Genomic DNA, 12,005 nt, shown 5'->3' on the forward strand with positions numbered 1-12,005 from the left:
TTCAGAGTCAAAGACTACATCTGTGACAACCATCATGCCCACGGATTCAACTGAATCCAACACATCACCAGAAACATCCACCACTGTAGGAACAATGCAGACTACCAACAATGATCAGTCCACTGCAACATCCAGTTCTTCAACAGAGACTGAGGTTACACCAACTCTGCCTCCAAAGACCACTGGATTCACAGAGACCTCAGCTGAGTATAGGACAGACACAGCAGTAACCAATCTGGAAACAACCCAACCCTCTCTAACCAGCACCGAACCATTAACAACAGGTACGTCTTCAACTTCAGTACCACAGTTTACAACTGAAACAACAGTGACATTTGGAGAATCAACACCTAATGAGTTCAGCACTGAATCAACAAGTTTGAATACAAAGTCAAGTCAAACTGAGCCAACAAGCCAAGAACCATTAACAAGTGAACAGACTTCATCTTCAGAGCCAAAGACTACATCTGTGACAACCATCATTCCCACGGATTCAACTGAATCCAACACATCACCAGAAACATCCATTACTGTAGGAACAATGCAGACTACCAACAGTGATCAGTCCACTCCAACTTCAAGTTCTTCAACAGAGACTGAGGTTACACCAACTTTGCCTCCAAAAACAACTGGAGTCACGGATAGGACAGAGACAACACAAACAAATCTGAAAACAACTCAACCCTCTCTAAGCAGCACTGAACCATCAACAACAGCTACATCTTTAACATCAGAACCACAGTTTACAACTGAAACCACAGTGACATTTGGAGAATCAACACCTAATGATGTCAGCACTGAATCAACAAGTTTGAATACAAAGTCAAGTCAAACTGAACCAACAAGCCAAGAACCATTAACAAGTGAACTAACTTCATCTTCAGAGTCAAAGACTACATCTGTGACAACCATCATGCCCACGGATTCAACTGAATCCAACACATCACCAGAAACATCCACCACTGTTGGAACAATGCAGACTACCAACAATGATCAGTCCACTGCAACATCCAGTTCTTCTACAGAGACTGAGGTTTCAGCAACTTTGCCTCCAAAGACCACTGGATTCACAGAGACCTCAGCTGAGTATAGGACAGACACAGCAGTAACCAATCTGGAAACAACCCAACCTTCTGTAACCAGCACCGAACCATTAACAACAGGTACGTCTTCAACTTCAGTACCACACTGAAACAACAGTGACATTTGGGGAATCAACACCTAATGAGTTCAACACTGATTCATTAACTTTGAATTTTAAGTCAAGTCAAACTGAACCAACTAGTAAATAACTATTAACAAGTGAACTGATTTTCCCTTCTACCCTGACACTTAACGTTCAGACACCAACATCAGTTCCCGTTTCATCCACAGCTACTTCTCATTCCACAGTATTCGGCAGCACGCCATTTGTTACACAACCTACGTCAACAAGTGAGAAAACAAGTGATTCTCCAAGTACCCCCGAGTGCAACGAAGGGGATTGTCAGTGTCAAGCAGGCGAGTGCAAGTACAGCGTAGAGCTTCGCAAATGTCACTGCTTTTGCCCAGACAACATTTATGGAGATACGTGCTCCTACGGACAAAACAACACATCTCCTGATATTGGTAAGACCATCTTTAGTCACATATATTTGCAACATTTTTACTTAACATAATCCACTATGTTTTTGTCATATTATATTATTTCATGTAATACAGAAGTTATTTTCCCATCCAGATACTGGTGCCATACCTACTCGAAAAGCAGATATTACTTTGGACATCAAGATCACCTTTCTGGACGCTTATAATAATCTGTCATCCCCAGAGTCACTAGATTTCATCACCAAATTACAAAAGGAGGTACAGTATAGATTTATTTGTATTAAATGTATATGCTAAAAATGCAAGGTCAAGAATGCGTCAATCAATCAGACTTTGTTTATATAACAATTTTCATAGGCATGCAAGTGGCACAAACTTATTCTAAAATTATTTCAAAATAAAATATAATACATTAATAAATAAATAAAAACATAACATTGAAGGAATAATAGTAGTAATAATAGCAATAAAGACAATAGAAAATATTGTAATGAAAATTTAAAGAAAAACTAAGAAGAGTGTAACAGAGTCCAAAAAAAGCCTGATGAAGAAGGTGTGTCTTTAACCTTCCATCCATCCATCCATTTTCTACCGCTTATTTGTTTTCTTGATAACCGTCATTGCTAAATGCCGCCTCCCCACGAGTCTTCGTTCTGGTATTTGGTAAAGATAAATGTTTGGTGTCATCACACCCCAGGATCAGCAAGGGTTGAAATAGTAAAAGCAGGTCAGATAGGAAGGCATTAGCCCATTAATATATGAATTCACCAAACTGCTTGATATATATATATATATATATATATATATATATATATATATATATATATATATATATATATATATATATATATATATATGTATATATATATATATATATATATATACACACACACACACAAAGTATGTGGGTTCGATCCTGTGCTCGGGATCTTTCTGTGTGGAGTTTGCATGTTCTCCCCGTGACTGCGTGGGTTCCCTCCGGATACTCCGGCTTCCTCCCGCCTCCAAAGACATGCACCTGGGGATAGGTTGATTGGCAACACTAAATTGGCCCTAGTGTGTAAATGTGAGTGTGAATGTTGTCTGTCTATCTGTGTTGGCCCTGTGATGAGGTGGCGACTTGTCCAGGGTGTACCCCGCCTTCCGCTCGAATGCAGCCGAGATAGGCTCCAGCACCCCCCACGATCCCGAAATGGATAAGCGATAAAAAATTCTTGAATGGATGGATATATATATATATATATATATATATATATATATATATATATATATATATATATGTGTGTTTTTTTATGGCAAAAACATGCGGGCCTTTTAATGCCCTGGGCCACACATTGGACAACATTGTTGTTATTCAACACCATTTCTTTCAGCTTGAACCCCTATGCAACCAAGCGGAACCTGAAGCCTTTGAAAAAGTACAAGTCGTCAAGTTATCGTAAGTTCAGTAACCAAATCATGCAGTTTATTTCAATTGAAGCCGTTTTCATTGGCTGTGTTCTTCGGCTACAAGACCAGGAAGTAGTCTTGCAGCAAGGCTAGCAAGGGGCCTCTACCAGGACACCAAAGTTCAGTCCGCGAACGCCCTGATCAAGAAGGTATCGATCCAATTCATGGGGTTACGGAGGCAATGCCTGCATAAGTCTCATCCATCATGTTATTTCTCATTTAGATAAAGTCTCTGCTCAAGAAGGCCAACTCCAAAGTAGAAGTCGTGGCTCTGTCGTAGGTTTACACCTCCAAGTTACTTCCTGTTTCAAGTCCAAGCGCCCTCATTTCTTCACCCTCCTGTGTAGACCGAGTAGCGTGGCCGCGACAAGCCGAGCAGAGTACTCTTATCAGAACAACGTAACCCAAATCCAATGGCTCAACACTCACCTCGATGACAACTTGGCCCAAATCCTGAAGGAGAACATCAGCCTGGTCTCTCAGGCCTTTAGCAACGCAAGCGTGCAGTTCAAGGAAGTCGTCTCCGCGCCAATCGAGATCCACAGTAAGTCCACCTAAGTGTTGCAATTCTTCTTCCAGCTTCTTTAATTTGACATGGAGTATTGTTTTTGTCCATCAGACATCACAGACTTGCAGTCTTTTATCAACTGCTCAAAGTTTGTGAATTACACCAGCGAAGTGGTTGGAGATCAGTGGCAGTGTGTTGGACCGTGTAAGAGGTGGCCTGACTACTGCAGTGCACACGGGGAATGTCTTAACGATATTAACAAAGGAGCCCTTTGCAGGTAACGCCTGATACACTCACTGGACACAATTCATTAACTTTAGCTTTTACAAACCCCATTTCCATATGAGTTGGGAAATTGTGTTAGATTTAAATATAAATGGAATGCAATGATTTGCAAATCATTTTCAACCCATACTCAGTTGAATGCACTACAAAGACAACATATTTGATGTTCAAACTGATAAACTTTTTTTTATTTTTGCAAATAATCATTAACTTTGGAATTTGATGCCAGCAACACGTGACAAAGAAGTTGGAAAAGGTGGCAATACATACTGATAAAGTTGAGGAATGCTCATCAAACACTTATTTGGAACATCCCACAGGTGAACAGGCAAATTGGGAACAGGTGGGTGCCATGATTGGGTATAAAAAGAGATTCCATGAAATGCTCAGTCATTCATAAACAAGAATGGGGCGAGGGTCACCACTTTGTCAACAAATGCGTGAGCAAATTGTTGAACAGTTTAAGAAAAACCTCTCTCAACCAGCTATTGCAAGGAATTTAGGGATTTCACCATCCACGGTCCGTAATATCATCAAAGGGTTCAGAGAATCTGGAGAAATCGCTGCACGAAAGCAGCTAAGCCCGTGACCGTCGATCCCTCAGGCGGTACTGCATCAACAAGCGACATCAGTGTGTAAAGGATATCACCACATGGGCTCAGGAACACTTCAGAAACCCACTGTCAGTAACTACAGTTGGTCGCTACATCTGTAAGTGCAAGTTAAAACTCTCCTATGCAAGGCAAAAACCGTTTATCAACAACACCCAGAAACGCCGTCTGCTTCGCTGGGCCTGAGCTCATCTAAGATGGACTGATACAAAGTGGAAAAGTGTTCTGTGGTCTGACGAGTCCACATTTCAAATTGTTTTTGGAAACTGTGGACGTCGTGTCCTCCGGACCAAAGAGGAAAAGAACCATCCGGATTGTTATAGGCGCAAAGTTGAAAAGCCAGCATCTGTGATGGTATGGGTGTGTATTAGTGCCCAAGACATGGGTAACTTACACATCTGTGAAGGCGCCATTAATGCTGAAAGGTACATACAGGTTTTGGAACAACATATGTTGCCATCCAAGCAATGTTTACATGGACACCCCTGATTATTTCAGCGAGACAATGCCAAGCCACGTGTTACATCAACGTGGCTTCATAGTAAAAATGTGCGGGTACTAGACTGGCCTGCCTGTAGTCCAGACCTGTCTCCCATTGAAAATGTGTGGCGCATTATGAAGCCTAACAACGGAGACCCCGGACTGTTGAACAACTTAAGCTGTACATCAAGCAAGAATGGGAAAGAATTCCACCTGAGAAGCTTAAAAAATGTGTCTCCTCAGTTCCCAAATGTTTACTGAGTGTTGTTTAAAGGAAAGGCCATGTAACACAGTGGTGAACATGCCCTTTCCCAAATGCAGCCATTACATTCTAAGTTAATTATTATTTGCAAAAGAAAAAAAAAGTTTATGAGTTTGAACATCAAATATCTTGTCTTTGTAGTGCATTCAATTGAATATGGGTTGAAAAGGATTTGCAAATCATTGTATTCCGTTTATATTTACATCAGCGGCGATGACCAAGAAGAATGCGGAGTTGGAATATAATTACAACATTTTATGTACATATTTATATACAGATTTGAACAATTAGTGATTCACTGAAATATATTTATTAATTGTGGTTCTTACAAAAAATATATCTTATAAAATATAAAAGCTAAAACGTCTCTTAAAGCTCTGCCCCTTTAATTAGTGAATACTAAATAATTTAACTTTAGCCTACTACTACAACCATATTATTTACCAGCAACATGAAGTGAAACAGAGGCAGAGGTGTCCTGCCACAGTCAGTCAACCTCCTCCTCCTCCTCCTCCTCCTGCTGTTGCTGAACACGTCGCACCTGTGGTCCGAACTGTAGGCCTACCTCCTCTCCAAGTCGAGCCCTTTTCGGCCGTTGAAAATATTTTTCTATACTAATCTGTGTGAAGGAGTGAACATCCAACATTAGAATTTATTACTAACGAGCAGAACCGCTCTATGTGCAGTGCCGTCTAACCTTATGCGGCAGCAGCTCAACACATGCAGGGTTCAACGTTAAGGTTTTTTTCTACTTGCCTGACTTCTCAAATCTACTTGCCCCAATATTTTTACTTGTCCTGCCTAGGTTTTTTTCTGGCTGTATAGTGCTCATGGCTTATATCTTAATAGAATCCTTCCCGTTGACTATTTACAACACTACACAGTATTTATTATTATTATTATTATTATTATCTATAATTGCATTTAAATGGCATTGCATACATGTAAAATTAAATGCTATTTCACATTATTTGACCAGTAGCAGTTACACTCATCTGAACAGGTCAGCCACCTGTTTAAAGCCCAATCACAGTTGAAATCTTGAAATGAAGGGCCTTTAATGGCCAAAACATTAACCTGGACAACATTTTAACAGCTGGTTGGCTCAGATTTTATTATTTTCATTGCATTCACATGCTGCAGTGGACAGTGGACAATTTAGCTTCAGTCCATGTGTGTTTATTGACAACATGGTTATAACCTGGACACGTTAGCTCGTCGGTATTGTAACACGTGACTGTTACTACAAGCGTCTGCCCCGGGCCACGAGTCAAACAGCGGCGGTGTTAATGAAGCAGCGTCAGGCTGCTCACCGTCAGTGAAACGCTCGGTGAAATCACGGATTAACGTTAAATATATGACGAGCCGCGAGCGATGCAGCTATAACCTATCTACTAGTGATGGGTTGATGAGGCGTCATGAAGCGTTTTGACACATTGCAAAACTGTATTGATACTGTGTCGATACTGTGTCACTAAATAATGACATCTGCTGGACATTAAAAATCCCTACAGGCAACCTATGGACCGACTCAACTGACACTGATTTTATGACCTAGTACAGTGGTTCTCAAATGGGGGTACGCGAACCCCTGGGGGTACTTGAAGGTATGCCAAGGGGTACGTGAGATTTTTTTTAAATATTCTAAAAATAGCAACAATTCAAAAATCCTTTATATATTTATTGAATAATACTTCAACAAAATATGAATGTAAGTTCATAAACTCAGTGAAGCACAAGCTCAGGTTTGTCACTAAAATGTCTGTCAAAAAGAACTGTGAAAAGAAATGTAACTATGCAATATTCAGTGTTGACAGCTATATTTTTTGTGGACATGTCCCATAAATATTGATGTTAAAGATTTATTTTTTTTGTGAAGAAATGTTTAGAATTAAGTTCATGACTCCAGATGGATCTCTAATACAATCCCCAAAGAGGGCACTTTAAGTTGATTATTACTTCTAGGTGTAGAAATCTTTATTTATAATTGAATCACTTGTTTATTTTTCAACAAGTTTTTAGTTATTTTTATATCTTTTTTTTCCAAATAGTTCAAGAAAGACCACTACAAATGAGCAATATTTTTGCACTGTTATACAATTTAATAAATCAGAAACTGATGACATAGTGCTGTATTTTACTTCTTTATCTTTTTTTTTTCAACCAAAAATGCTTTGCTCTGATTAGGGGGTACTTGAATTTAAAAAAAAATCACAGGGGGTACATTGCTGAAAAAAGGTTGAGAACCACTGACCTAGTATATACAATAATATAAACCAAGTCATTGTATTTCATTTAGGATTATTTCATAACTTCATTTAAATAAAAATATATTTTTTGTCTTTTTTAGATACAGTCAAATAATGTGAACATGTATCATAACATGGAAATCTAAGAGAACGTGTTGTGAATGAGGATGCTTGTGGACCTGGAAATTATTTTTTATTTATTTTTACACATTTTTATTTAAAAAAAAACAGTTTTTCCAACGTATTCAATTTTAGACGCTTTCTCTTCTTAGTTATTATTTCTCCGGCTGTAGAAAAGAGCCGCTCACAGGGCACAGAGGAGGCGTCAGTGCGACACAGTTCGCGTATCGGTCACGTGACCAAAACAGCTCATGATCGGTCACATGACTTTCTAAAAGCGGTACGCACCGACACAGGGTTTCGCTCTATGAGCTCGACGCATGCGCCGATGCATCGGTGTTGCCGGACCCATCACTACTATCTACCTATAACACCTGTAAAAATGAAGCAATGCTACCACGCTAGCAAGCGTTAGCTAGCCGGCTATGAGCCACCAAGCTGCTAACTGTCGCCAAAAGGCACCATTTAAGTTTTTTTCCCCATGGCATCCTGGATCAAGGCTTTCAGCAGCTTTTGGACGTTTGAGGTAGAAACGTAGGAAGCGCCATCATTATGAAAAGTAGTCAGCGAGTATTTTGATTCCGTCCGTCCCTCTTCTTCTTCTTCTGGCCCACCAGGTGAATTAAGTGCTATTGCATAGTGCATAGTAGGCTACCGCCACCTACTGCACCTGAGGTGTAACTACAAGCAACATTCACAGACAGTCCCATTGCTTTTATGAGCGGTCGACCGAGTCAAAAGACGAAAAATCCATTTGTGGCGGACGTAATTCTTTCGTGGCGGGCCGCCACAAATAAATGAATGTGTGGGAAACACTGGATGTGTGTGTCCAACAAAGGAAATGGCAGGCTGTTTTCCTCTAATGCCCATCCCATCCATCCATTTTCTACCGCTTATTCCCTTTGGGGTCGCGGGGGGCGCTGGAGCCTATCTCAGCTACAATCGGGCGGAAGGCGGGGTACACCCTGGACAAGTCGCCACCTCATCGCAGGGCCAACACAGATAGACAGACAACATTCACACTCACATTCACACACTAGGGCCAATTTAGTGTTGCCAATCAACCTATCCCCAGGTGCATGTCTTTGGAGGTGGGAGGAAGCCGGAGTACCCGGAGGGAACCCACGCAGTCACGGGGAGGACATGCAAACTCCACACAGAAAGATCCCGAGGCCGGGATTGAACTCACGACTACTCAGGACCTTCGTATTGTGAGGCAGACGCACTAACCCTTCTTCCACCGTGCTGCCCGTTTTCCTCTAATGGATTTATTAAAATCTTTGCAAGTTGGGTAACGTTTGCTGTGGTCTGGAACAACATGGCACACAAACAACTATCAGAAATGCAGCCAATGTTACATACAGATAATGTGTCATGAGGCATGCAAATATAAATTAAATACACAGAGGACATAAGTAAAGGAAATTAATTGAGCTCAAATATACCTACACACGAGGCATAATGATGCAACATTGGGGTTGAGAGTTTTTCCTTGCCCTTATGTGGGCTCTGTATCGCGGATGTCGTTGTGGCTTGTGCAGCCCTTTGAGACACTTGTGATTTAGGGCTATGTAAATAAACATTGATTAATTGATTGACAGTGACCAAATATGCCTGATAAGCACTCCACACAAGTCAATAACTTCAACAAAGCTCACCTTTGTGCATTCATGCACAGCATAAAAAGTTTGGTGGACAGAATGAGACAAAGGAGTGGCATAAAACACCTCTTTCTGTGGCAGCGTCGTAGAAAGTTGTACTTGTAATCAAACTACGGCAAGTTCAAGACCGCTGAAATTAGTAGGACAAAACGGCGCTCGCCAAATACTTTCAACAGTAAAGCATGTTTAATACAAACAGTGGGATCACTAACAGTTAGGAAGGTTTGTGTCATGTCTGTCCTTCTAAAGAAACCATATTAAAACAAAAATGTGTGTGCATTTTTTGAAAAAACTCTAGGGAGCCACTCTGTCGGCGCTGGTTGCCAACCCCCGACGTCGATAAACACCTAGTTGATACGAGTTTATTGAATGCCTGGTGTGCCATCTACTTTAAATAATCAATCAAGACCACCCCTTAAATAAATTCACTGGATAGTGCACACGCCCCCAATTCGTCACGTTTCATGTGTCAGGAAAACCGTCATGAATAAGGCCATGTGAATCCTCTTTCGACTGTGCGTGCCTTTCACTAGACTCTACTTCTACTTAAATCATTCTTTTACCTGCTCCTCCATCAGCTGACATTTAAGTGACACTCATATTTCTAAAGGGTTTAAAGTAGAGATGTTCGATAATATCGGCCTGCCGATAGTGCGTGCTGCTGGTCCACTAATAGTACTAACCTTTAACAGTTAATTTGACTAATATTCATTAATTACTAGTTTCTATGTAACTGTTTTTATATTGTTTTACTTTCTTTTTTATTCAAGATAATATCAGCCTGCCGATATTATCGGTCGATAAATGCGTTAAAATGTAATATCGGAAATTATCGGTATCGTTTTTTTTATTATCGGTATCGTTTTTTTTTTTTTTTTTTTTTTTTTTAAATCAACATAAAAAACACACTTACACCAACCCAAAACAAACCTCCCTCCCCCATTTACACTCATTCACACAAAAGGGTTGTTTCTTTCTGTTATTAATATTCTGGTTCCTACATTATATATCAATATATATCAATACAGTCTGCAAGGGATACAGTCCGTAAGCACACATGATTGTGCGTGCTGCTGGTCCACTAATAGTACTAACCTTTAACAGTTAATTTTACTAAATTTTATTAATTACTAGTTTCTATGTAACTGTTTTTATATTGTTTTACTTTCTTTTTATTCAAGAAAATGTTTTTAATTTATTTATCTTATTTTATTAATTTTTTTTTTAAAGCACCGTATCTTCACCATACCTGGTTGTCCAAATTAGGCATAATAATGTGTTAATTCCACGACTGTATATATCGGTTGATATCGGTATCGGTTGGTATCGGTTGATATTGGTATCGGTAATTAAAGAGTTGGACAATATCGGAATATCGGATATAGGCAAAAAGGAATTATCGGACATCCCTAGTTTAAAGTGCAGCTTCCCAAAATAAGTTAGGACAGGGATTCACTCAAAGACCAAGACTCAGCTTTTTTTCTCTTTGCTTCATTTTATTTATTTTAAAGTTGACCTGGCCAATAACATTAAATACTACCACAAAATATACTTTAAGAAAATGTAAGTAGAAAATGCCAACACTTAAGCACCCCAAATAAATGAGTTTGCCAAGTATAAGAATTAGCCAAAATTTTTGAATGAATGAAAGAAACTGCTGTTCTAAATGTGTCCACTAGATGTTGCAATAGTAATTCAAGTTTCAAGTTTTATTCGTCACATGCAGAGTACGCCACAGTGAAATGTCTTTTTCCATGCTCTTCAGATATTTCGTACAGTGGGATCCAAACACTAGTTACAGAATCTAATACACTAAATACAAAAAAAAATAAATGTTATAGCTCTGATGTACATTAATTACTAGACAATAAGTCATACTTGCCAACCCTCCCGGATTTTCCGGGAGACTCCCGAAATTCAGCGCCTCTCCCGAAAACCTCCCGGGACACATTTTCTCCCGAAAATCTCCCGAAATTCAGGCACACAATATAAACAACGTACCTGCCCAATCATGCTATAACTGTAGAAGGATGGAGGGCGAGTTCTTGGTTTCTTATGTGGGTTTATTGTTAGGCAGTTTCATTAACGTCCTCCCAGCGCGGCAACAACACACAACAACAGCAGTCACGTTTTGTATACCGTAAAGCAGTTCGTCTGCCGTAAACAGCAATGTTGTGACACTCTTAAACAGGACAATACTGCCATCTAGTGCATTTGATGAAAGCACTTTTTGAGTGCCACACAGCATTGCATCATCAGTGAGGGTGTTCAGCATGGTTAGAAAAAAAATTACAAATAGAACAAGGATGGACAATTCAACCCTTAACTCAACAATGAGTAGATGAGTGTTATGTGTGTGTATATGTGTAAATAAATGAACACTGAAATTCAAGTATTTCTTTTATATATATATATATATATATATATATATATATATATATATATATATATGAAATACTTGACTTGGTGAATCCTAGCTGTAAATATACTCCTCCCCTCTTAACCACGCCCCCAACCACGCCCCCCGACCCGCCCCCCACATCCCAAAATTGGAGGTCTCAAGGTTGGCAAGTATGCAATAAGTCGCACAATAAGTTACAGTAGTTATGGTAGAGGTATCAGTACAAGTAGTCAAATACAGTACCAGTGCAAGATCAAATAGTATTACAGTATATACAGTATGGGAAGCAATCTTTGTATATTTGTAGATTAAGCTACATATGTAAAGAAATAAAATAAAATAGTGCACCAGTCGAGGAAAACGAGCAAACTACATAAATAACATCCTGTAAT

The 12,005-nt window shown here is 39.6% G+C and overlaps 1 protein-coding gene across 2 annotated transcripts in view; it reads left to right on the top strand.

The window, feature by feature from the left end:
* Positions 1 to 502: 502 nt before the first annotated feature.
* Positions 503 to 12,005, top strand: part of LOC133577068 (uncharacterized) — a 22,788-nt gene continuing 11,285 nt past the window's right edge. Inside the window, exons 1-8 of one of the 2 annotated variants that reach the window (XM_061930603.2) lie at positions 503 to 1,163; positions 1,375 to 1,608; positions 1,721 to 1,845; positions 2,961 to 3,025; positions 3,101 to 3,185; positions 3,260 to 3,312; positions 3,384 to 3,580; positions 3,656 to 3,821. In XM_061930603.2, coding sequence (XP_061786587.2) covers positions 542 to 1,163; positions 1,375 to 1,608; positions 1,721 to 1,845; positions 2,961 to 3,025; positions 3,101 to 3,185; positions 3,260 to 3,312; positions 3,384 to 3,580; positions 3,656 to 3,821 — 1,547 coding nt within the window. In that variant the 5' untranslated portion in view covers positions 503 to 541. The remainder of the gene's footprint in view (positions 1,164 to 1,374; positions 1,609 to 1,720; positions 1,846 to 2,960; positions 3,026 to 3,100; positions 3,186 to 3,259; positions 3,313 to 3,383; positions 3,581 to 3,655; positions 3,822 to 12,005) is intronic. The other variant, XM_072912197.1, reaches the window with a different exon arrangement.

This window comes from Nerophis lumbriciformis, linkage group LG03 (genome assembly GCF_033978685.3).
Source record: "Nerophis lumbriciformis linkage group LG03, RoL_Nlum_v2.1, whole genome shotgun sequence".
Taxonomy (NCBI): domain Eukaryota; kingdom Metazoa; phylum Chordata; class Actinopteri; order Syngnathiformes; family Syngnathidae; genus Nerophis; species Nerophis lumbriciformis.